This window comes from Siphateles boraxobius, unplaced genomic scaffold (genome assembly GCF_051911475.1).
Source record: "Siphateles boraxobius isolate OS27281-9 unplaced genomic scaffold, OSU_SipBor_1 26, whole genome shotgun sequence".
Classification (NCBI taxonomy): Eukaryota; Metazoa; Chordata; class Actinopteri; order Cypriniformes; family Leuciscidae; genus Siphateles; species Siphateles boraxobius.
In genome coordinates this window covers 20,806,183-20,829,545 of record NW_027508876.1, presented here as the reverse complement: position 1 = coordinate 20,829,545, position 23,363 = coordinate 20,806,183, and the positions used below count along the sequence as shown (strand labels likewise).

At 36.7% G+C, this 23,363-nt stretch overlaps 3 protein-coding genes across 6 annotated transcripts in view; 2 read left to right on the top strand and 1 right to left on the bottom strand.

Moving 5' to 3' along the window:
* Positions 1 to 2,651: 2,651 nt before the first annotated feature.
* ythdf3 (YTH N6-methyladenosine RNA binding protein F3) lies at positions 2,652 to 11,492 on the bottom strand. 2 transcript variants are annotated; one of them, XM_077244785.1, is made up of 5 exons: positions 11,136 to 11,492; positions 10,737 to 10,761; positions 10,135 to 10,214; positions 7,757 to 9,406; positions 2,652 to 4,276 (listed from the first exon to the last, which is right to left on the bottom strand). In XM_077244785.1, exons 1-5 carry the CDS (start codon positions 11,157 to 11,159, stop codon positions 4,253 to 4,255), a joined length of 1,803 nt encoding a protein of 600 aa, XP_077100900.1. In that variant the 5' UTR covers positions 11,160 to 11,492; the 3' UTR covers positions 2,652 to 4,252. The 2 variants fall into 2 exon arrangements, with proteins under 2 accessions (XP_077100900.1, XP_077100899.1); XM_077244784.1 differs by lacking the exon at positions 2,652 to 4,276 and having other exon boundaries at positions 6,335 to 9,406.
* A 1,431-nt stretch (positions 11,493 to 12,923) lies between these two features.
* Positions 12,924 to 17,536, top strand: pdha1b (pyruvate dehydrogenase E1 subunit alpha 1b). The gene is given in 10 exon segments (XM_077244841.1): positions 12,924 to 13,162; positions 14,201 to 14,269; positions 14,351 to 14,524; positions 14,619 to 14,745; positions 15,538 to 15,629; positions 15,702 to 15,800; positions 15,890 to 16,039; positions 16,167 to 16,238; positions 17,021 to 17,088; positions 17,268 to 17,536. Coding segments are annotated over 10 exon segments (1,104 nt in total). The 5' UTR covers positions 12,924 to 13,105; the 3' UTR covers positions 17,464 to 17,536.
* Positions 17,537 to 19,312: 1,776 nt separating this feature from the next.
* Positions 19,313 to 23,363, top strand: part of rps6ka3b (ribosomal protein S6 kinase, polypeptide 3b) — a 39,841-nt gene continuing 35,790 nt past the window's right edge. For 2 of the 3 annotated variants that reach the window (XM_077244825.1, XM_077244823.1), the window contains exon 1: positions 19,313 to 19,695. In XM_077244825.1, the coding sequence (XP_077100940.1) occupies positions 19,633 to 19,695 (63 nt within the window). In that variant the 5' untranslated portion in view covers positions 19,313 to 19,632. The remainder of the gene's footprint in view (positions 19,696 to 23,363) is intronic. The other variant, XM_077244824.1, reaches the window with a different exon arrangement.

Sequence of the window (23,363 nt, the reverse complement as noted above, 5' to 3'; positions counted from 1 at the left end):
CTTCATAAACATGAAAACGGTTGCTATAGTGAAGTATGTTGCAGTACTTCTCATTGTTTCACTGTCAAAGATGAGCCGATGCACATTACGGCTGTTTAAATGTGTTAAACATACTTTAATCAGAAGCTACATGTTGGAAATCCCATGCATAGGCGTGCAACTAAAAGTTGAGCACTCTTTGAAAGTTCACTGGCAATCATTTGCAAAGCTAAGATCAAGATGCACTCATGAAAATGCCCATAATTTGATACAAACTGTTTTAGAGATGCATTTACATTTTCACAGTAGTTGTTATAAAAACAACTTTATACGTACATTGCACAGTTCTGCAGGTCTATTGATTTGCTGTGATTAATCTGAGATGTATGTTTAGTTCTAGAGGCCTGCTGTGATCTGCTCCGACTTCTCAAAAACAAGGGCCAGGAAACCCCAAGCCAGCACAAAGCCTGAAATAAAAACCATCATTTGCATATTCAGCCTTTGTTCTTTTCATGCCTGTGAGCCAAACTGGCAATTAGAGGGAGTGAAGCAAAGGTTATTAATAGCACTGTGTTGTACAAACTCACCTAAAAAAAAAAAAAAAGTAAAGGAAAGCATTTAGCAGTTCTAGCCAGATGGGTGTACTGATACATATGCGGTGAACATGGTAAAGTCTTAATTCAAAGCCTTCATCTTAGTAATTACAACTTTTTATACAGCAGCACCACACAAAAAGAAATTTCCCCTGTCACGCAAAGGGATTCTCTTGGCAAGCCACAGTTAATTGACTTTACCCAAGGTGCAGATTGGACAACAAGTGCTGTGTTCATGTTGTAATTGCCTGATTAAAGATGAAGGGGCTCTGGGCAAGAGACGAGAGAGAGCTCTGTCGTTTTACCTAAATGACAAGGCCTTGTCATTGTGTTCATGTAGCCGCACATTCTCTCTCTCTCTTCCTTCCCGAAACACCAAGAACATAGACTCTTTAGTGGAACAGAATAATTATCTTATGTAACATACAGGTGTGCAAAAGATAACCAAGAGGAGATATGATGTAAGTCACCCTCGCAAATCCCTGTAATAAGGGAATCTAGGACCACTGGCTTTAATTAAAGCACATTTTGTTAAATAAATAGTCTCTAAATAACATATAAAGAAGTATAAACTGGGAGATATATTAATTGATATATGAATGAACTATATTTTTTTTTATCCAACAATGTTAAGAACTGTATATTAAAAAAAGATAATTAAAGGAGGAAAATAAAAAGTTTACATTAACAAAATAATTTCAGTTTACATCTTGATTGTGTTTTTAAGCATTTTAATTAACACTATTTTATTATATTAATAAAAACATTAACTTTTTAAACTACCATTGTTACACTATACTGTTTATTAAAAACAACTCAAATTTATATTTTTCTAGAATTTGGGGGGAATTTTCAAATCCCTGGTTAATTACTGTAGCCTACCTGGCATTGACATTTGATTATATCTATTATAGCACAATAGCGGTTCAGCGACTTGAACTGAAATGGAATGGGCAATAGCGCCACCTAATGTATGATCTTATTAAACAACAACTCCAGGCAAAATATACGGTAATCAGCCTGTTACAAATGTTTACATTTCATCTCAAACGAATCCACGTGAAAATGTTGCATTCAGACTTGTGTGTGAAATTTGTATTAGATTATGAGTAGCCTAATATTACAGCACATTTATATTAGTTTTGTTTTCCCTCAAATTAAGGTGATGGCACGAAAAAAGCAAGTGACGTATTAAATTAAATAAGTAAATTTCAATCGAATATTACTGTAATTTATTTGCAAAAAAATGTTGTGTGAACTCAATAACTGATTATATTAAGCAGAACTCAGGGTGAATCAATTTCAGCATATTTCTAGTTCCCAGCATGCTTTGCTTAAACTCTGTAAGGAGAGTAAATGTTGAAATCAAACGTTATGTTTATGTTTTTGGACTAATTGGTATTGAGAGATATGTTAGTGTTTAATGTTATGTCAGGATATAAAAGGGTTTATGCTGTGTCTGCGTAATTAGGCTACCTGTGCTGGATAGTTGAACCTGTGGTTAAGTCGATTTATATTTATAATGCTTTGAATAACAGTAAATGCTCTTTCTGGTGTGGTGATATTATGTTTTAATATCATGTGCGCTATCTAGCCTGCTAGCTCGTAAGTAAATATAGCAGAGTTCATGTTTTACTGACGTGTCAGCAACTCAAACCCCTGGTTTTACAGACAAAGGCTTAACCCATAGTCCCAGACTAAAATACACGTTTAAACTGTTTTAACTGAAAGCAACTTGCATTGACATATAATCTTAAAATATGTCTCTGCCATTGTTTCGTCTCAAGATGCACACCAGTAATGTTTTTCTTTTTTTCTAAGGTAGGCTACATTTATTAAAAGCCATTGAGTTTATAGTTTTGTATTAAGATATAATCTTGTCATGAGCTCAAGAAAAATAAAATTCACATTACTCATTGCTGTCGGTTTCTAAACTTAAAAGAATTGAGACAATCAGTTCCCTCAACTGAGATGAGTTATCATAACTCTGGTTTAGTTTGTCATTTAAGATTAGATCTGGTATGCTGCCATGCGATACATAAAACCAAACCTGCTGCAGTCAAGACAATTTTCAGAATGTTTTCATAAATCTATATTTATTTTTCAAATCAGATTAATCAATCACATCATACCTGTTAGCATCAGCATCATTAAGAAGCATTGATTTACAGTAACCTATACAAGCATGGCCTTAAACCAAAGCACACAGAGGAGGGGCGCGGAAGGTGTCTCTTTTTGCAGCAGTGTCATCGTCCCGCAACAGTAGAACGTGAACCCAGATGTGATGCCTGGTTCATCACTGGGACCAGTTCTTCTTACCCACATCATCCTGAAGCTAGAACAGCCAAAAGTGGCCTGTGGAGAAGGCAGCTTCCAGTGAACAAACAGGAAATGGCAGAGACTGTAATTACTTTGCATTACTCACAGATGTTTGAGAAGATCATGTCTTATGGTGGGAGTGTGATCTCAAGACACCGACAGCCTGCGCAGCTGGACCCCAGCGGGGAAACATTCGGACTGTAACGTCAGTCCATAACAACAACATTACTTTATCATTCAATCAATCAATAGACTCAAGACCTAAATAGATTGTTTCATTTGCATGGCCTCTGAATAATGCTCAGTATATAGTTGCAAACAACAAAAAACAAAAGTTCTCATGCAATACAAATTTGGACGATATCTTGCGCCCGTTAATTAAAGGAGTAAACAGCACATTCTGAAATGAAAAACTCAAACGTGGCATCGCTAAACATGTATAATGTTTATTTTAGCTAGCGAGTCACCTATAGGAGAAAACTGTCACATTCTCGCTGAGCTTCGGCAATTCGGACTAAATCCTGATTAGCAGCAGATCAGAATCCTGATCAGTCCAAAAAAGCGTTAGAGGCTATCCTGAACACCAGGCCTGGTTACGTCTGAGGATGATGGACTTCAGAGGAACTTATGGCATTTCTGAGCAGGTTTCTCCTAAGACAAATGCACTTTTGAATTACAAGATAGCAAGAAAAATAAACAAAAAAAAATATAACAAAAAAAATGTCCCTTGGCTGGTGTCATTTTGCACCAAGCTGCAAAATTATCTCTTGGTACACAGAAATAGATGCTGATACACAAAGGTGAAAGGGCTATTGTGAGGTCAGTCTATAATATCGGATGTGATTATTCTGACTTGAGATTCAGTCAGGTGGGACGCAAGTTTCTGCGCCTCAATTACATTTGTTACAGCTTCACGTAAATTCAAGTAAAGATTTGTCTTTCCTTGGATACATAATTCTAGTCTCCTCTGAGGGTGCTCAAATGTATAGAGCACTACAATTTGAATGATTTACAAAAACAAACAAAAAACACTAAACAATAAGCCTACAAATACATTTGAAATCCTCAGGACCAGCTACACTGGTTAGTCAGTTAATACCAAACAGATGTCCGATGACAGTTAAGGGTACTGGTAGAAGCTTTTAGAAGGTCTGAAAGTGCTTTAAGATACAGTTTACGTGAGTGATTTTCTATCCGTTTCGTGCGAGACTTGAGCGTGAGGGCAGATCCATCAGAAGTTGACTCAGAAAAGTCCCATGTCTTGATTAGGTGTTCGTACATCGTTCTTCCTCTGAGGTTACACAATATTTAAGGTACTACATCATTAGTGTTGATGTTCTACCATGGAGATCTCTGTAAACCTACTGTTTATTTCTATTTCGCTCCTGTAAAGAAATACAAAGAGAGAACACAGACAAAATTAGATGATTAAATGCAACATGAAGATCTTTGTCTTTTACTAAGCCAGTTTGTGTAAACTCCGATAAAACGGAAGTGTCTTTAAAAACACTTGTGGTATTTCACTTGCTCAGGAAGTCAATAGAATCTTTTCAACACTGCAAGATGCTCTAGAATCTTTTCTGCTTGTTGTGATTTGGCTCATGCTTCTTGAGATCACAATTTCAATCCAATTCAACGTAGGAATGAACTGATATTAAAATTCAAGCCGCTTTAAATTAGTTGAGAATTATTTTCATTTAAATTGGTGGATATAAATTCTATATTTTGTCAAAATTAATAAAAAATAAAAATTAACTCTTTTATATTACCATTAATGTAGGCGTCACAACATTATAATGCACAGTATGCAAATGGATATTGATTTTGAAATCTGGCAAAGATTAGATTAATTTTTTTTTTTTAATATGCATGTTGTGGGTCATGAGTAGCTGGGACTGCTGACACAGCCAGTGGTTTCCAAACAGTTAGATAGATTAGTTATCTCGGACTTGCAGAGTAAAACTTTTCACCCTTAAAAGTGCAGTAAGCGATTGAAATGCTTTGAAAATTGAAATCAACACCCAAACAAACAATTTAGTGAATATGTAAATGAATGAATATGTAAATATGTGCTGTGCGCTTTCCTCTCAATAATAAAATAAACAACGGTGAGAAAACAGCAGCTAAGAAAAGCATCTGGTCCTAGTGATGTGGATGTTTGCACAAGCTCTGCAATTCGGCACTTTCACGTTCAGCACTTTAGATTGTTTAAAAGCAAGCAGCTTTACAGTATTAAATATGAAAAAAAGCATCAGTGTCTTTCAATTAGAATAACTGCTTCAATTTCTACTACAAAGCTACTCTCCAGTGTGTTGATGTTTTTACTTGCATCTGACCTCGACAGACTGAATAGAAGAAATAAACCAGAGAAGATTTCGTTTTGGCCTGATTTTGTTCGAAATGACATCACACCAGTTTGTTCTGTTGTTGAATCACAGCTGATCCATCCATACTTGCGCAAGCTGTCTGATGCGCCAGCTGTTAGTCGTTGCCTGCGTGTTCATTATTTTGGGGGCAGAGCAATAAAAGAAGGGGTGTTTCTTTTGGGTGTCGATTTCAAATAGTAACAGTGTTTCTCAGAAATCGCTTACTGCACCTTTAAAGCAATTCTTAAAGAAGCAAGTAAATGTTAACAGAAGACCTGTCATGTAAAAAGCCATTTTATTCTATATCGGGGTGTTACCTCACATGATGGCTGCTATATGAACAGCTGAATACTACTCACTTATTTAGTAACCACTTTTGGACATTTTACTGAAGAATAAATTAAACATAGGTGACAAATATGCTTGTGAACAGAGTATTTCTACAATGTCATCAAGTAACTGGAAACTTGCTTTTGAATGATGCTGCAACCACATCAATAGGTGTTAGTATAAAGGAGGCGAATTCCATCAAATGTTCATATTATTATCTTGACGAGCTGAGAAACAACTTAACATATATTTCAATGCATAAGCCAGTTAAATGTACTTTTACTTTGCGTACTTGGCAAAAACAGGGCACAAAATTTTTAAAAGCTTTAAAAAAAGACATGATGTGCTTACCCCTGCTTTGCCAGTGAACATGAATGAATGTGTGGGAATGTTAGCTAAATCAGGAGACTATGAATACATGCTGAATATGTATGAATACAGCTAGACTCATTAGTATCTCCAAACAACATGAACATGAATTGCAACTACAAGGCTTTAGTCCTCTTAGCTGGAGCTACTGATAATATTATAGACAGCACTTTTACAACACAATGCTTTGTTTGGGGAAATAAAATTAACAGTTGGTGAGTGGATCAGATGTCAAATTGATGAGCTAATGACTTAAAATTTTTCTTAAATAAACAGCTGAGAATTCTGATGATAATAACAAAAATAAATAAATCACACAGCTCTTTCATTTATATATAGCATTAGATTTCACAATTTAAACCACAAGCCTTGGAGACCTTTTTAATTTAAATAGTTGATTTTATTATGGCTTTGGCAACCTAAACATGATTTGCAAGACAATGAAACAGACAGAAAATTAGGTTTGGAGAAAAACTAAATATGAGGTTTTGATAATCTCTCAAGAAAAGAAGCTTAATTAGTCAAAGTGCAGCAAGACACCTTGATTAAGCCATTTTGATTGCAATTTTTCCATTTATGTTCTTTACTAACAATCCTGTAGTGGCTAATGTAAAGATGCACAATATATTGTGTAAGTGACACATACTCAATCAGCTGAATACAACTAATAAGGCCAATAGAGTTGCAGCTCTGCATACAGACCATATGCATGTAGCAGCTAAATTCAGTCAGTTCAATATTTGGTTATTTACAGAAAAAAGCAGCAGCTTAACATGCATAAATCACAGAACTCTGTTCAGCGGGAGTTTATTAACAATTGCCAGACAATTCAAACATTTCTGGTAGCTTTGGTCAAAATATCTAAAAAATAAAAATAAAGTTAGACTGCTGGTTTTCATGTTTTTTTCTTTACAGGCATGTGATGGTAAAACGTTGCTATTGTTATTACCATATATGTTTGGGAGTCACTCCCAAAACTTTGAAGTGATTACATGACCACAGTAGCACAAAGTCATGCCAATGAGTCATATAGGTTTTAAACCTAGTGCCAAACATTTTCCAACAACTTCCAAACAAATTTAAGCTCTATACTAAATGACTCCATTGGTTCAAATGCAAGACATTCATCCTTAAGGGTCTGACCTGATAAACCCCCAAAATAGTGTGAAATCTGATCTAAATGCTGTGTTCATAACTCACATACAAGGATAAAATGCAGCTGGTGCCAAGGTAATGGGCACAGACATCAATTATTTGTGTTGGTTAGGCAGGAAATGATGTAAGTCAAATCTATTAATGGGACATCTGCCTGCTGTTTGAGCAGAGATACTGATTGGCGTCACAGCTCGACACCAGCCTTTTTGTCAATAGATGGGCAGAGACTTCTTAGTTGTTGTTTTTTTAAGACCATTATTTCACAATACCTAGTATATGCTGAGACTTTAGCAGTTTGGTTAATTGAAATATAGGGGAAATGGGTTATGAGCAAGCCATGTTGAGCAATAAAACACAAACAACATTTTACATAACCTCCAGTAATTATGTACCGAGTTACCAGATCAGACATTTCATTTCTAATTATGACTGACTGCACTGTTTTTGTCTTGTTTTTTCAGAAATAGCCAGTAGAAAGAGAAACAGAAAGACTAATCTGGCTTAGATACGAGTTGCTATTAAAAAAACTACTTTTGGAAATAGATGGACATGCTGACAGCACTAAAACATAATAATGATTACGAGATCTAAAGGTGCAGTGCTTGCCTTCTGCTATTGTGAAGAGTGGCAGAAAGCTGCGCTTACCCTTCGCATTGCTTCCTCTTCCTCCTGCCGCTTTTCGTAATGTGCAAAATCGTCAAAGATTGAGGTGGTATGCTTGAAAGTTGCAATAATTTTAAGCACTTGCTTTGCCTTCTCTAGGGGCACTTCTTGAGTGTCCCTGGAGTTGGTGACAGGCTTGTTGTCATTGTTCTCTAAGCGAATGTGCCTCAGTTGGTTATTGGGCACGTCCTTAACAAAGATCCATTTTACCTCAAACTTGCCCTTCCACTTATCCTGGGACCAGACGCCGGCATAGGCGTTATAGTCCACGGTCGACTTCATCTCAGCCACACCGCAGAAGTGTCCGCTGCCATTGACACTAAAGAGCAGGTACAGTGGACCTTTGGCACCGAGCGAGCGGTAGGCACCGTCCAAGCGCTTGTTTCCGTGCTCTGTGCTGCACCAGATAGAGTACTTGATGGAGCGGTGGATATCGTCCTCAGAGTAGCTCTTGATGATGAAGACCCGTCCATTTTTCAAGTTCCAGTCAAAGTCTTTGGGGTTGTAATTGTTGAGGGCCTTGAGCTTCTCCAGCACTGGGTGAACCTCGCCGGAAGAAGGTGACGAGCTCATGGGGACTCCCGTCCCAAGGCCAAAGTTCTCCATGCCGCAGTTCTGGTTAAACGTGGTTCCTCGGTTCCGAGGGGCCACCCAGCGATTTTGGGGTGGGGGATTCTGCACCTGAGATGGGTGCAGGGGCTGTGGAGGACCTGGCTGCGAGTGATGGTGAGGGTGGGGAGGACCTGGAGGCAGCTGGTGAGGGTGCTGAGGAGATTGTAGATGCAGCTGCTGGTGATGGGGTTGAGGAGGCAATGGACTCTGCATCATGGGTTGAGGTTGGGCCATGAGTTGCTGCTGCACCAACGGCTGAGGGGGAAGCATCTGTTGCGCAAGAGGGGGTTTGGTGATGGAGCCTTTGTCCTCCCAGGTACCAATGTTCATGTTATGCTTTATCGGCGGAGGGGGGATCGTTGGGCCGCTTCCCAAACCCATGTTGGGCTTTGGCTTCAGCTTGGGCTGTGGTTTTGCGGGTTTTCTCGCGATGGCCGCCCATGACGTGGGTTTTGGCACGGAGGAGCTGACAGGCGGCATGCTGTTGGCAGCCATGCTACTCATACCCGGTGTCCCTCCTAAAGGAGACCCGACCGTTTTCGTGACGGCTGACATGTCGGAGCCAAGCTTGAGCCCGGCCATTCCCTGATCGATACTACTGAGCCCTGGAACTTTACTAAGTTGCGTGTCACTGCCGAATCCAGCCTGTCCATCAGCAATGGCCCGGCCCAAAGAGCTCGGGGGATATCCGTAACTGCTGCTATACGCTGAGCTCTGTGTAGACTGTCCCTGAGAACCACTGGTGCCCCAGGTGGAAAAGTCTGCATTTCCAGGAAAGAAGTTAAATCCGTGTTGGCTGAGAAAAGGGGGCGTGTTCCCTAAAGCACCAGGCTGGCTGAAGACTCCATCGGGAATGAAGTGATGCTCACCATTGCTCATCTGTCCATATGTGGTCAGGTACGGCATAGGCGGGTCTCCTCCGGTGGACCATGCAGCCTCTCCCAAGGAGTAAGGGAATCCGATAGAGGGAGCATAATAGCTGGGCATGTAGGGATCGGACATTTGTTGGTAGCTATTACTCTGTAGGGTGTAATTCAAGATAAGTCAGTAATGATTATGTAACGAACAAATGGGTGTAAACTAATTTTATAAAAACATAATAGGAGAAAAAAAGTGTGATAAACACACTACCGTTCAAAAGTTGTTGTTTAAAGAGACAAATACTTTTATTCAGCAAGGACACAAATATTTCAAAAGTGACAATAAATGCATTTGTAACGTTACAACAGATTTCTATTTCAAATAAATGCTTTTCTGATTTCAAAATAGATAAGAAATGTTTCTTGAGCAACAACTCAGAATGTTTTTGGAGGATCGTGTGACACTGAAGACTGGAGTAATGATGCTGAAAATGTAGCTTTTCCATGACAGCAATAAATAACATTAAAAATAGTATTATTGTAAAATATTATTACAATTCAAAGATTTCTATTTTTATACATCTTATACTGTATTTGTGTTCAAATAAATGCAACCTTGGTGCGCATTAGAGACTTCTTTCAGAATCACTTAAAAAATCTTCCCATCCCCAAACTTTTGAACTGCAACATATAACAAATTTATAGGCATCAACAACAAAATAAAAAATATGAAAGAGCTCAGATTTGTTACAGATTTTTTTTAGACATTTGTACAAAGATAAACTGTAGTTTCATGTAATGTAACACTGAAAAAGGAAGGGAAAAAATGACTAATAATATTTTCAGAGTACAGACAACTAATATGACAAAATAATGACAGAAACTCACCTGATTTGTCTGGCTGCTCAGATAATTGTCAAAGTCATCATCGTTTACAGCATCCTTCTGATGCATCGAACCGTTTTGCACTAAAAATTATATCAAAAATTTTTGTGTCAGTTAATTTTACTTCAATACACCATGACGTTGATATGAAATAATGAGACAGCAAATGTAAACAAGTAAATTAAATTTTGAAGTGATTATCTAAAAATCTCTAAATTTTAAATGCAGTAAATTGCTTGCTTGTCAGGACTACAAAATCACAAAGAGAGAAAGATTAACATTAAGACCGGTCTACTACATAAAATATGATTCACAGAAGGAGTGACTATTTATAAATCCACACAAGCAAGACAGTGAGAAACACATCAGTAAACTAAACACCCTTAAAGGGACATTTCATCATCCACATGATCATATGACTTTCTTTGGCTGAATGACATTCACAAGCTCTTTCATTGCAAGGAAAAGAATATAACGAAAGTGAATGGTGACTGTGGATGCGGATAATATTCTGTTCCATAGAAAAAAGAAACAAAGTTTGTGACAGGCTCATTTTAGGGTCCCTTTGGACATTCCTGAAGAAAACGAGTCTTTGCATCACTTACCTTTGTTTCCTTGTCCTTTAGGTCTCTGGTTTTGGGTTGAAGGTGTGCGGACAGTGACAAAGAGAGAAAAAAACATGAACACCAGTTAATCAGGAACAAAACACATACAATAATTTGGCCTAGCAGGAACAGCTATCAAATAGGGCTCTCAGTTTGTGTAGAAGCGACTTGACTATGATTGATGTTGGCTTTTTCTTTTACCGAATTAAGTAAGTTAGCTTCCTGTGCGTTCGTTTGTTTTGGAGCGTTCATTCGTTCAAAGCGCGCCAATGAAACCCAAAAATGCTGTCTATGTAGGCAACTCGCTATGGTTTGAAACACAGCCACTAGCTAGCTGAGCAGCACCATCATGTTTATATAGTTCTATAGTATAGATGGAAGCGCGTCCGTCTCGCGTACCTGATCGACAGTTGTCGCAGACATCCTCCGGAAGCCCGAACTGATTGCTGTTATGACTGTCCACGGTCTCTCCTGCCACCGCTGCGGGTTCGCGTTATTTTTCCTCTCTCCGGGTTGCCCTATAATCACAGCGTATTCCTGAGGCGTTGATCTCCTCGCCCGGTCTCAAACGGTCGACAGCGGTCCTCTCGGGCGGTAGTGACGGCGAATGTCAAATGGTTGGGGGAGCTTGTCGGCTGTGTGGTGTGTTTTAGAAATTCTGAAACACTCACACACTGTGATAACGTCTGGAGAGAATATTACCCCTGCTCTGCTCCACAATGGCGGATGGGCTCTGACTCTCACTTCCGTTTGAGCGCTGACCTTCCGCCGCTGACGTCAAAGAGGAGACATGCGCCTTCATTTTCATACAGTACAAAATATTACCCATCTTTTATTCGGTAGAATTAAGACTACAGATGGTGATATAATGTGAAAGTGATCTCTACATTTTACACAATTATTATTTCACTTATGGCATGTCTTTTCATAGGGATATACACATTTTACATTTTACAAGTTTCACAATACCTAAAAATAATATTTTTGGGAAAAAAGGAAAGCTTTGAAATGTGTTAATATTTGTAAAAAATAAAAATTAAAAATAAAACTTTTTTAATCTATTATTTTATGTGTATCCTAATGTACCCATAATGTACCAATAATAAAACAAAATCTGTACACAGAGAGGGAAAAATGTATACAGTTCAAAAACACTTATACATGCAAAATGTGTTCAACTAACAGATAATTTCTCTCAAAATATAGTTTTATAACTGCTTGGAGGTATATCATTTTATATTTCAATGGCCATGGGACATAACAATTTAAAAGTGCATATTTAAAATTATTAATATTATGCAGAAATTCCAAATGGCCTACATTAAAACCTTTTATTCATTGTATACGTGACTTCATACATTGATCACTTTATATGACAATTTAATGTTTTGTATAACCGTTAAAGCAAAAATAAATCAATTAGAGTAAGAAATAACAATATTAAAACCTCTTTAATTGTAATTTAACCAGTTATACTCTGTAAATGTTGTTCATTATTTTAATCATTACAAATATTTTACACAATAATAAAGATTTCTATACATTTCTATACATTTTAAGTGAGGTGGGTGAGACTGAGAAATAAAAATATCCCCCATGAAAAGACAACATTCTGCTATAACTATTCTTTACCGCTTGGTGACACTATTCTATTTCACGAAAATAACATGCCCGTAAATTACGAGCTTTACAAGTCTTCAAAATAAAAGTCCTGTTACTGCTTATAACTCTTATAAGAAATATAGGCTATCTATCTATCTATCTATCTATCTATCTATCTATCTATCTATCTATCTATCTATCTATCTATCTATCTATCTATCTATCTATCTATCTATCTATCTATCTATCTATCTATCTATCTATCTATCTATCTATATATCTATCTATTTGATTATTCTTTGATTTTGAGCTAACATAAAAATGAGCCTTAATTTTTTTTAATGTTTTGCCTTAGGGAACCCCACAAAGATTTGCTGTGTCCATCATATTATTACAAATATGCTTAATATGACTTAATATCGTTATATTAAATTAATATTTATTATTTAAATTTTTTATCAATTATTTTTCAACTTTATTGTTGCTGTTGCTGTGCAAAGTTAAGTTGAACTTTAATTCTTGAAACAGAGTGTAGTCAAATCCTCAGCCATACTGAGCTAGTGTGTGTGTGTGTGTGTGTGTGTGTGTGTGTGTGTGTGTGTGTGTGTGTGTGTGTGTGTGTGTGTGTGTGTGTGTGTGTGTGTGTGTGTGTGTGTGTGTGTGTGTGTGTGTGTGTGTGTGTGTGTGTGTGTGTGTCTGGCTTCAGCTCACTGTGTGGTGTTGATCCTCCTGAAACACTCCTGCTCACTCAGCCTGGGGTTTGGAGCATGCAGAACATGCAGACAGTAACTGCAAACGCATTCAAGGGCGGTGCCAAAATAAATGTAGGTATCATAATTATCTGTTTGGTTATCTTTTTGCTATTAAAGAGACAGAGGCATTGAAAGGTTCAAGCTCTGTTTAGCTTAGGGGCATTAAAAGATTTACAAGAGGCTAAACTAGATCTCATAGTCTCATCGACCTTGTAGATGGTGTTCAGTAAATATAAATTCATGCTTACTGTAAATTAAATGGACACTGAACTGATTGTATCTGATTACTGTAAAAGGAAGAGTCTTCGCTGGTTTGGTCCCTCTATTTTTTATCATAAAAATATGATAAATCATATCATTTTTTTTCATTTAGAAAAAGTGTATTTGTCTTCAATCAGTTGGATTATAATAATTCATGCCAGATCTAAAATGTTTTGTTTACTTTTAATCTTGAGTAATTTCAAAGACTACATATACACGTTATGGAATGTCTGTGTTATTATATTGTTGACCAACTGTAACACTACTGTTCAAAAGTTTAGGTTCAATTAGGTTCTGCAAGATTTTTTTATGTTTTTAAAACATGTCACTTATGCTCACCAAAGCTGCATTTATTTGATCAACTAAAACTAGTGGGCTAATATAGTCAAATATTATTACAATTTAAAATAACTGTATTTTAAAATTGTACATTATTCCTGTGATGTCAAAGCTGTATTTTCAGCATCAGTCCTCAGTGTCATATGATCCTTCAGAAATCATCCTAAAATGCTGATTTGCAGCTCAAGAAAGATTTTTGTGGAATATTTGATGAATAACAGTACTGAAAGAACAGCATTTCTTTGAATTTTTTTAACAATGTAAAATTCTTTACTGACACTTTTGATCAATTTAATGCATCCTTGCTGAATAAAAATATAAATTTCTTTGAAAAAAGCTCTTACTGACCTCAAACTTTTGAACAGTAGTGTGTTTATATTTGGTACATTAGTGTTTCACAGTTTCGAATGGTCTTCAATATCTCACATGATGATTCTTATCAATTTAAATGCATTTTTCCAGTATCTCTGTTTTAAAATGCTTTTTCATAGTTGTATTACTCTTCTCCAGGGCTCCAGAATGGTGGTATCAGCACGTTCTTTTGCAGACTTCACATCTCAGGCCAGCTTTGACATCAAGGTAAAGTTCTCATATTAGCTTAAAGCATGCACAGAAAACTTTGTTCATTCAAGAAAAAAGTAGAACATGGTTCAATTTTAGAGGTGTGACCTTCATCGCTTGGACGAAGGCCCTTCGGTGCAGACGGTGCTCACCAGAGAGGATGGACTCAGGTACTACCGCACTATGCAGACCATGAGACGCATGGAGCTGAAGGCAGATCAGCTCTACAAGCAAAAGATCATACGAGGCTTTTGTCACCTGTATGATGGCCAGGTAATCCAAAACTGAATACCTTGTAGTCTATAACAGCTGTTTACACACATAACACAGTCAATGTCAAATGATTTGTCTTCTCGTTACCTCTCAGGAAGCCTGTGCTGTAGGCATTGAGGCTGGTATCAATCCCATGGATCATGTGATCACGGCATATAGGGCTCATGGTTACACCTACACCAGAGGTGTCTCTGTGAAAGAGATCATGGCAGAGCTCACAGGTGGGGACGTCCTGCATAAAACTGCATTAAAGGAATAGTTCACCCAAATATTGAAAGTATGTCATCATTTACTTCCCCTCAAGTTGTTCCAAATATGTATGAGTTTCTTTCTTCTATTGAACACAAAAGAAGATGTTTCAAAGAATGTTGGCTCCATAGTATTTTTTTTTCTACTATTGATGTCATTGGCTACCTTTAACTTTCTGGTTATCAACATTCTTCAAAATTTCTTACTTTTAGTTCAACAGAAGAAAGAAGTTTTCATTTTTGGATGAACAATCCCTTTAAAATAGAAATCCTGCAGTGCTGAGTAAAATACAGTTTTTCCAATTTAATGCGATGTGCATACTGTATATACAACAATAACTCGATTCAGGATCATGTGAAACTGAAGTAATGGGTGCTGAAAATTCAGCTTTGCCATCACAGGAATAATTGACATTTGAAGACATATTAAATGAGAACAGTTAATAATTTCACAACAATATTGTCTTTAATGTATTTTTGATCATATAAATATAGCCTTGGTGAGCAATGAGCATAAGACACTTCTTTCAAAAACATTAAAAAACATACTGACTCCAAACTTTTGAAGTAGTGTTTTGATAGAGTAAATAGCAGTTGAAATGAAAGATTTTCATAATTTAGTGAATTTCTTACACGAGTAAAATTGACTGAAATGGGAAAATACCCAACTGACTCAAATCGAATTAAGAGCTTGTGAATTGGAATCAAATCAAGGAACGTGTAATAACCAGCCCGAATCTGAACATGTTCACAATCTATTTTCAGGCCGAAGGAGTGGTGTTGCCAAAGGGAAGGGCGGCTCTATGCACATGTATGCCAAGAATTTCTATGGTGGGAATGGTATTGTTGGTGCCCAGGTGAGATGCACGCATCATATCTTACTACAATATTACATCAAGCATTTCTTAATCTAAATCTCACTTTGGAAGGTTCCTCTTGGGACAGGTGTGGCCTTGGCATGCCGGTATCAGGGTAAAAACGAGGTTTGCGTTACTCTGTATGGGGACGGAGCTGCTAATCAGGTGAGAGCAACTTCCTCCATGCATGCGCTCACGTTTGTGTGCGGTCTGCTGTTGCAAAATAACGCTTTATCTGATTTGTCCCCTTATCGAGGCAGATCTTTGAGTCATTTAACATCATAGCTTTGTGGAAACTCCCCTGCATTTTCATCTGTGAGAATAATAAATATGGAATGGGGACATCAGTGGAACGGGCCTCAGCCAGTACAGACTATTACAAGAGAGGAGACTACATTCCTGGCCTGAGGGTGACTGTCTTCTTTTATTTTCTAGATGCCTCACCATGTTACTATATTAACCAGTGCCTGCAATTTTTTAAAGATGTACATAAAAGGAACATGTGTGCAAATAAGCCCTTTTCTTTGTTTTCTCCAGGTGGATGGTATGGATGTTCTTATTGTGAGAGAAGCAACCAGGTTTGCAGCTGATTAATGCAGATCTGGAAAGGTAACAGAAAAAATGACATATTTTACTAACTTAAAGGAGTAGTTCACTTTAAAATGAAAATTAGCCCATGATTTACTCACCCTCAAGCCATCCTAGTTGTATATGACTTTCTTCTTTCAGACGAATACAATCCGAGTTATGTTAATAAACACCCTGACACTTTCGAGCTTCATAATGGCAGTGAATTGCATCCATCAGTATGAAGCTCAAAAAAGTGCATCCATCCATCATGATTGAACTCCACACGGCTCCGGGGGGTTAATAAAGGCCCTCTGAAGAGTAATGCGACGTACTGCTGATATTTACGCTACGCCTTGACGCACTATGCTACTTCCAGTGTCACAAGTTGCGAAAGTCGCGCTTTATACGCAAGTAGATTGCGTGGCCATTTGGCCGGAAGCAAGAATTTTACTTTTTAACGTGTTAAATATGAATATTTTATTAACCTTTATTAACTCCCCGGAGGCATGTGGAGTTCAATCATGATGGATGGATGCACTTTTTTGAGCTTCATACTGATGGTTGCAATTCACTGCCATTATGAAGCTCGAAAGCGCCAGGCTGTTTATTAATATAACTCCGATTGTATTCGTCTGAAAGAAGAAAGTCATACACAACTAGGATGGCTTGAGGGTGAGTAAATCATAGGCTAATTTTCATTTTTGGGTAAACTATCCCTTCAACAAGTCAAGGATTATAGATATAAGATTTAAGATAGATTATAGATTTAAGCAAGGGCTAGTTTGCTACTGGTGGGAAAATGTTTGGCCTGTGCTCTCTAGGGTCCCATACTAATGGAGCTCCAAACATATCGTTACCATGGCCACAACATGAACGATCCTGGGGTCAGGTTGACCTTCAACCTTTTCCCCCTTGGCAGGCGCTCATCCTTCCTCGTTGTGTTTAAAACCATGTCCTCATCTTCTAACCTCCATAATCTCATTTTTTCCTTAGTTTTGACTATTTTGCACATTATTTCAGTGAGCGCACTATTCGCTGTACCCTCAATCAGTGCTTTTCTGCCCTTAGTTATCGCACACGTGACGAGATCCAGGAAGTTCGCAGTACGAGTGACCCCATCTCTATGCTGAAGGACCGCATGATTAGTAGCAACATGGCTAGGGTGGAGGAGATCAAGGTACTTCATTTTTACATTATTCATTTTTTTTGTCTGTCTATTGCACTCTTTATTTTTTCTAGAGATGAACAGAACTTAATCCTTTGATTTATGTTTTTTATTTTTAAAAATGTAATCTAATGGTGCCAAACATTGTGACTTTTGTGACATTTACTATATGAATACATGAATACTTCTGAGTCAAAAAAGGAACATTATAGGAAATTAATAGGAAATAAGGAACATGAGAAAATACCGAAAAATGTTATGGGGTCTCTGATAATGTCTAAATATATATCCAAATTCCAAATGCAAAACCTAATAAAAGTAATAATCTCGAATTATATAGCAACAATCTGACTTATTTACTTAAACTGTAATAATTGATTTTTATATAGAAATAAATGGTGCATAATTTAGTTTTGTACCATTAAATCCTCTCAAAATATAAAATATTAAAGAATAAATATTATTGAAACAAAAAATATAGTACATTAATTCATTAAAAAACTGGTTCACTTATTGTGTGCATCTCAATCAGCTTAGTTCACCAGTCAGGGAATATTTTATGGGGCTGTCTCAGTCGCAAAATCCTTCCAGTGCACTGAAATAATCATGCCCTAAAAATTCCCACAACGCACTATGAAAACCAGGGAGCATTGATGCTCACTATGTTCCCTTAATGGAAGTTCAAAAGCGAGAAACATAAATCATATGAGGCAACTCACTACACATGTGATAAAAAAAAAGAATTATACAAACCCTTATTTAATTAAATGTCAGCATAAACATACATCACCAGACAGGTAATGAACATAATCTAGCTAACATTTATAAAGTATTTATGGCTGGAATTTTGCACATATATGTAAAAAAAAATTAATTTCTGCAGTTGTTCATAAAAGACACAGTAGTGATGCTGTACAAAGAGGACGTTGCCATGTCGCTGTAAATAGAGTCATCAGTGTCCCAATGTGTAGCGAGCCAGGGTCCTTACTGTCCTTTCCTTACCAGTGCCCGAATTCATGTACACAATTTATGGTTCACGACCTAGGAAGCTAACGAGTTAATTGAGATGCACCCATTGTCTTCACTCTTTTTTAACTGCTGAGGATCACAAGAGTGACAACTAAGTGAGGAAGACCTCACTGAACCAAATATGTAATAACTTGACTTATATTTGCGTCAGTATTTGTGTCACTGAATCATAATAGACTCACCCAGCAGGTGTCGCACTCTCCACTTACGTGAATAAAGTGTCAAATCACTGACAATGTACAGTAGATGCCAATTTATTGGAGGTACATTCTTACGTACATTACAGTGTCATATGATGTCATCAAAAGATTATGATGACTGATGATGAATCACACTGACGAGCAACACTTTTTAAAGAAATTGTGTCCATTGTGGATTTTAATATAAGCAATAGGCCTATATATATATATATATATATATATATATATATATATATATATATATATATATATATATATATATATATATATATATTGTCCATTGGAATAAATATTAGAAATAAATATTAAACTGATGATAAATTTGCAGTTTTATGCAGTTTTATGCAGGACGTCCCCACCTGTGAGCTCTGCCATGATCTCTTTCACAGAGACACCTCTGGTGTAGGTGTAACCATGAGCCCTATATGCCGTGATCACATGATCCATGGGATTGATACCAGCCTCAATGCCTACATCTATAAATTTTATAGATCATATATCTGAGTGACCGTACTAATTTACTACCTTCCATAGAGTAAAAGTATGAAATTAAATAAATGTAATTATTATATAAATACGTGTTTACTCGGATCACAGGTTGGGGCATCAAATGCACTGCACTCTCACCTGTCCGTATACGACGAGCAGCACAGATTTAGCCCCGCCCCTCTATTTTGATTGACAAGCATATCAGCCAATCAAATGCGTTTTACTGTAATAAGCGGAAGTGAATATAGCGCGTAAACGTGTTTTTTTCTGTCAAACGGGAAAGCGAAGAGAGCGAGAGAGAGAGGGCGACTGGCGCGAGATTAGGCAGGGCACGGTCATTCTATTTCTATGGAAACGCTGCACTGACTGACAGAAGTGAGTGGAGGAAAAGGTGGCGGCGCTTTTGGATACGTTACGCAAGTAACGAATTCGCAGCTTTCTCTATCAGTGTCAAGAGCGTGGAAACAAACAGTCATAATCTCTTCAAAGTAGCTCAGAATTGTTCTTTTGAATCTGATTCATAAAACAAGGGTACCTCCAAAAAGTGAAGATGCCCCTGGCACAACTAGTTGACCCATGGCGAAAGATGGCAATCGGCAGTGCGGCGAGTGAGGTAAGTCTCCAACGCTCATGAAGGTTTATATCACTGACATGTTAGTTATAAAAACATTACTTCTGTTTTTTTCTTTTCTTTCTTTTTTGAGGCCGTTTCTCTGTGCCGTTGTTGTACAACCTGTTCCAGATCTTTATCCGATGTTGCAGGATTAGCGGTTATAGAGTATGACCCGTGTAATGTCTGTGCGTATTGCTTTTTAAACGATCCGTTTGCCAAAGGCCCTTTGCATTTATCCCCCTTTTTTTGACTTGTAAGTTAGTTAATTTGTAAATAGCATATGAGTTCACCTTGTTCACTGTGTTTTGTTAATATAGACTTAAGTTTTATGAATGAGACGACGTAATGATCATGAATCCAAGTCTGATTCATGCCGGTGGAGTGATGATGATGAATCGGTTCATCTGTGGGAATCTTTGCTTTGTCACTGAGAAATGTAATCAGTTTAGTTAACCTGTGTGTGTGTGTGTGTGTGTGTGTGTGTGTATATTTATTAGTTGCAGTGTTGGGAAGGTCACTTTGGAAATGTAATAGGTTACAGATTACAAGTTCCCCTGTTTCAAATGTAATAGGTAGTATACCTATTTCAATTACTTAAAGTAATGTAACTGATTACATTTGATTATTTTTCTAAATTTCTATCTCTATCATTTTCAAACATTTAAACCAGGCAGGGTTAACCTTACAGTAGTAGCCTGCCTACTCAACACTGATTACTGTCAAACTTTCAAAATCCTTCATCACTTGAATTAAAATTATACTGTAATTTAATTTTAAAGCACAGCCATCACATAATCAGACTTTAGCACCTCTTTTTACTTTGAGATCGTTCTGGGGTTTAATACAGATTTAAAATCATAACAAGAAATAGTTTAATAGCTATGATACTGTTTTTGAAATCAAATCTTTGCATAGCAATGACAGGAAACACTGACATCAAACAATACCTCGAAGAAAAAAAACTGTTAATCTTAAAAAATAAAGCATTTACATAAACCCAAATAGAAAATAAAACAGTTTATCGGGAGTAGGCAATACCTTTTTGTACTTTATTTAATGACTGCTTACAGTTAACTGTAGGCTAAGTTTCATACCTGCGGATATTTCCTCAGGTTCAACATTGAAACCTTCGATGTCAATAGCATTTTAATAGTTGGTAAACATATTTTGCACTGAATTGTTATATTTGCAAACTTTTTCTAATTTCTGGATAAATTTTTTTTTTTAGATTTCCAGCACCAGAACGCGTTTTTATCACTCGCCATGGTAGCAACTCTCAGACAGGTTGTAGCCTAGGCCTAAAGCTTTCAGCTGCAATGTGGATTGATGCAATATTCAAATGTGGTGAGCTGCAAATTCAAACAAGAGAACCGATCAAAAGTATCAGAATAGCATCGCTTTACTAAATGGCCTCTTAATGGCAGCAGCCATCGTGAACATCAAAAACAGGCAAAGCAACAAATTAATATTATTCAACATATCCTAGCTTTTTATAGAAAATATTCAGATGTAACCCCCTTTGTAATCGTTAACATTTTCGTAAGTAACTCGTAAGTAAATCTAATTACACATCTTTTCTCCGTAATAACAGATTACAGTTACATTACTTTTGCAATTAAATTACTTAACTCTGTTACATGTAACTAGTTACATCATGTAACCAACATTGATAGTTGTTATCATGCATGTTGTAGTCATGAGATGAGGCAGATGAAAAAAAAAAAAACATACGATTTTTAAGATTTTCCAGATAATTCTAAAGAGAAATTCTACCTAACCCAAACATGAAAATGAAAACTATGACATACTTTGCTTGCCCTCATGTTATTAAATTTTTTCATTTGTGGAGCACAAAAGATGTTGAGCAAAATTACAATGTTTGTTGACTGTTTTTTCTGCCTAATATTGCCTTATCATGTTGTATTTATTTTTTATTTTTGATCTTTTTGTATTGTTGGGTGAACTGTCCCTTTAAAGGGTTAATTCACCACATGGACTATTTTAAAGACATGAGGGTGAACTAATCCTTTCAGGGGCAATATTTCCACCTTGGAATTGATTTTTAGGGGCATTTCTTCATTTTATGTTTCTATAATTTATGTAAACTATCTTTTAATCCTTTTTGATCTTTTAATCTGCATTTAAGTATAATCAACTTGGATATTTAAGTAATTACAACTTAAATCACATTAAACTGACTTTAAAAAATGAGTACTTTTATAAAATAAAAGTTTACTTATTTTGAGTTAAAGCAATGTAACAACATATGTTGTCATAACTTATTATTTTTATTTTTTTTAAACCCATTACTATATAGGCCTAGAATAGACTAGAATGGAATGTATCAAATGATGGAGGACAAATTTTAAATCTTATGAATTTTAGACAGAATTTGTGTGGCTAAAGATACATTGGAAGGATTCCAAGGATAACAAAGTAAACATTTATGTACTCAGGAACCCACATCGCTTTACCATGACCGTTTACTCTCTCATACTGAGTTTGATCAGTTTCATTGCTGCAGATTTCCTGAGAATTCAATACCCCTGACTGTTTTTTTAAAGACGATTTGCAAAAGATAAGGGTTTGCATGAATTCATGCATGCAAATTACTGCAGGTTTATTAGAAAAACTCAATCCAGCCTTCTCTGTCATCTACTCTGGAATGACACAATTTCAGAAATTACAACTACAACCCCATTGATCCACATGTAATAGTCTGCCGTAAATCTGCCGTGATGGCTTTGTAAAAGAGAAAGAGAAAAGAGTGGCAGGTAACACACTGTTCCCTTCCAGCCAGCAGATGATGACGGCATCCCTCAGTTTCACCCTCTCGGTGACAGATCGGCCCGTCTGAGGCGCCACCCTGACTAATTAACCCTAAACAGTCAATGACAGCATGTAGTCTAACGAGACGTTCCTCCACTATCATTTGGTGCAGAGGAACAGACGTTCATATTGGCACAAGTGTGTGTCTGCTGTAGTAATCAAGGCTTTGTATCGCTCTTAGAAACTGATCCACACTGCGATTGTTCAATGTAGTCTCAGTCTCAGACGGACTGCCTACAGACCACCCACAATCAGTTCGATGACTGTCTGATGATTCATATTTCATGAAAAGAAAGCACTTGTTAAATTCACAAGCCTCAATCAGATATCTGACCGCAGCACAACATCCGGGAGTGTTGGGAAACAAAATAATTTTCAGGTACCTGGATGATGATATGGCTATTTGATAAAGTTTGTCAGGTCAACTGACAACTAAAGTTTGTCAGTTACAAATGCACTAATGGTGCATTTGTAATTTGACTGATATTAAAGATGTTTCGATTTATCAGTAACAGTTGATATTGGATATTTAATTTTTCATGCTCATTTAAACTATTTTTACTTTTCGATCAGTATTGCCGTGTATAAGTCCCAGTATAAGCCCATTTCAATCATGCTTTAGTATGTCATAATTATAACATAGAAGTTGAAATTGTGATATACTAAGTCATTATGAGATAAAACAAATTATGACTTAAAATTTCAGAATTATGAGATAAAACATTGACATAAATATGACGTTAAAAAGTGACTTGTATCATAATTAGGACGTTTTTATCATAATTTAGACTTTGATAATTTAAACTTTTTATGCCATAATTTAGACTTAATTTCATAAT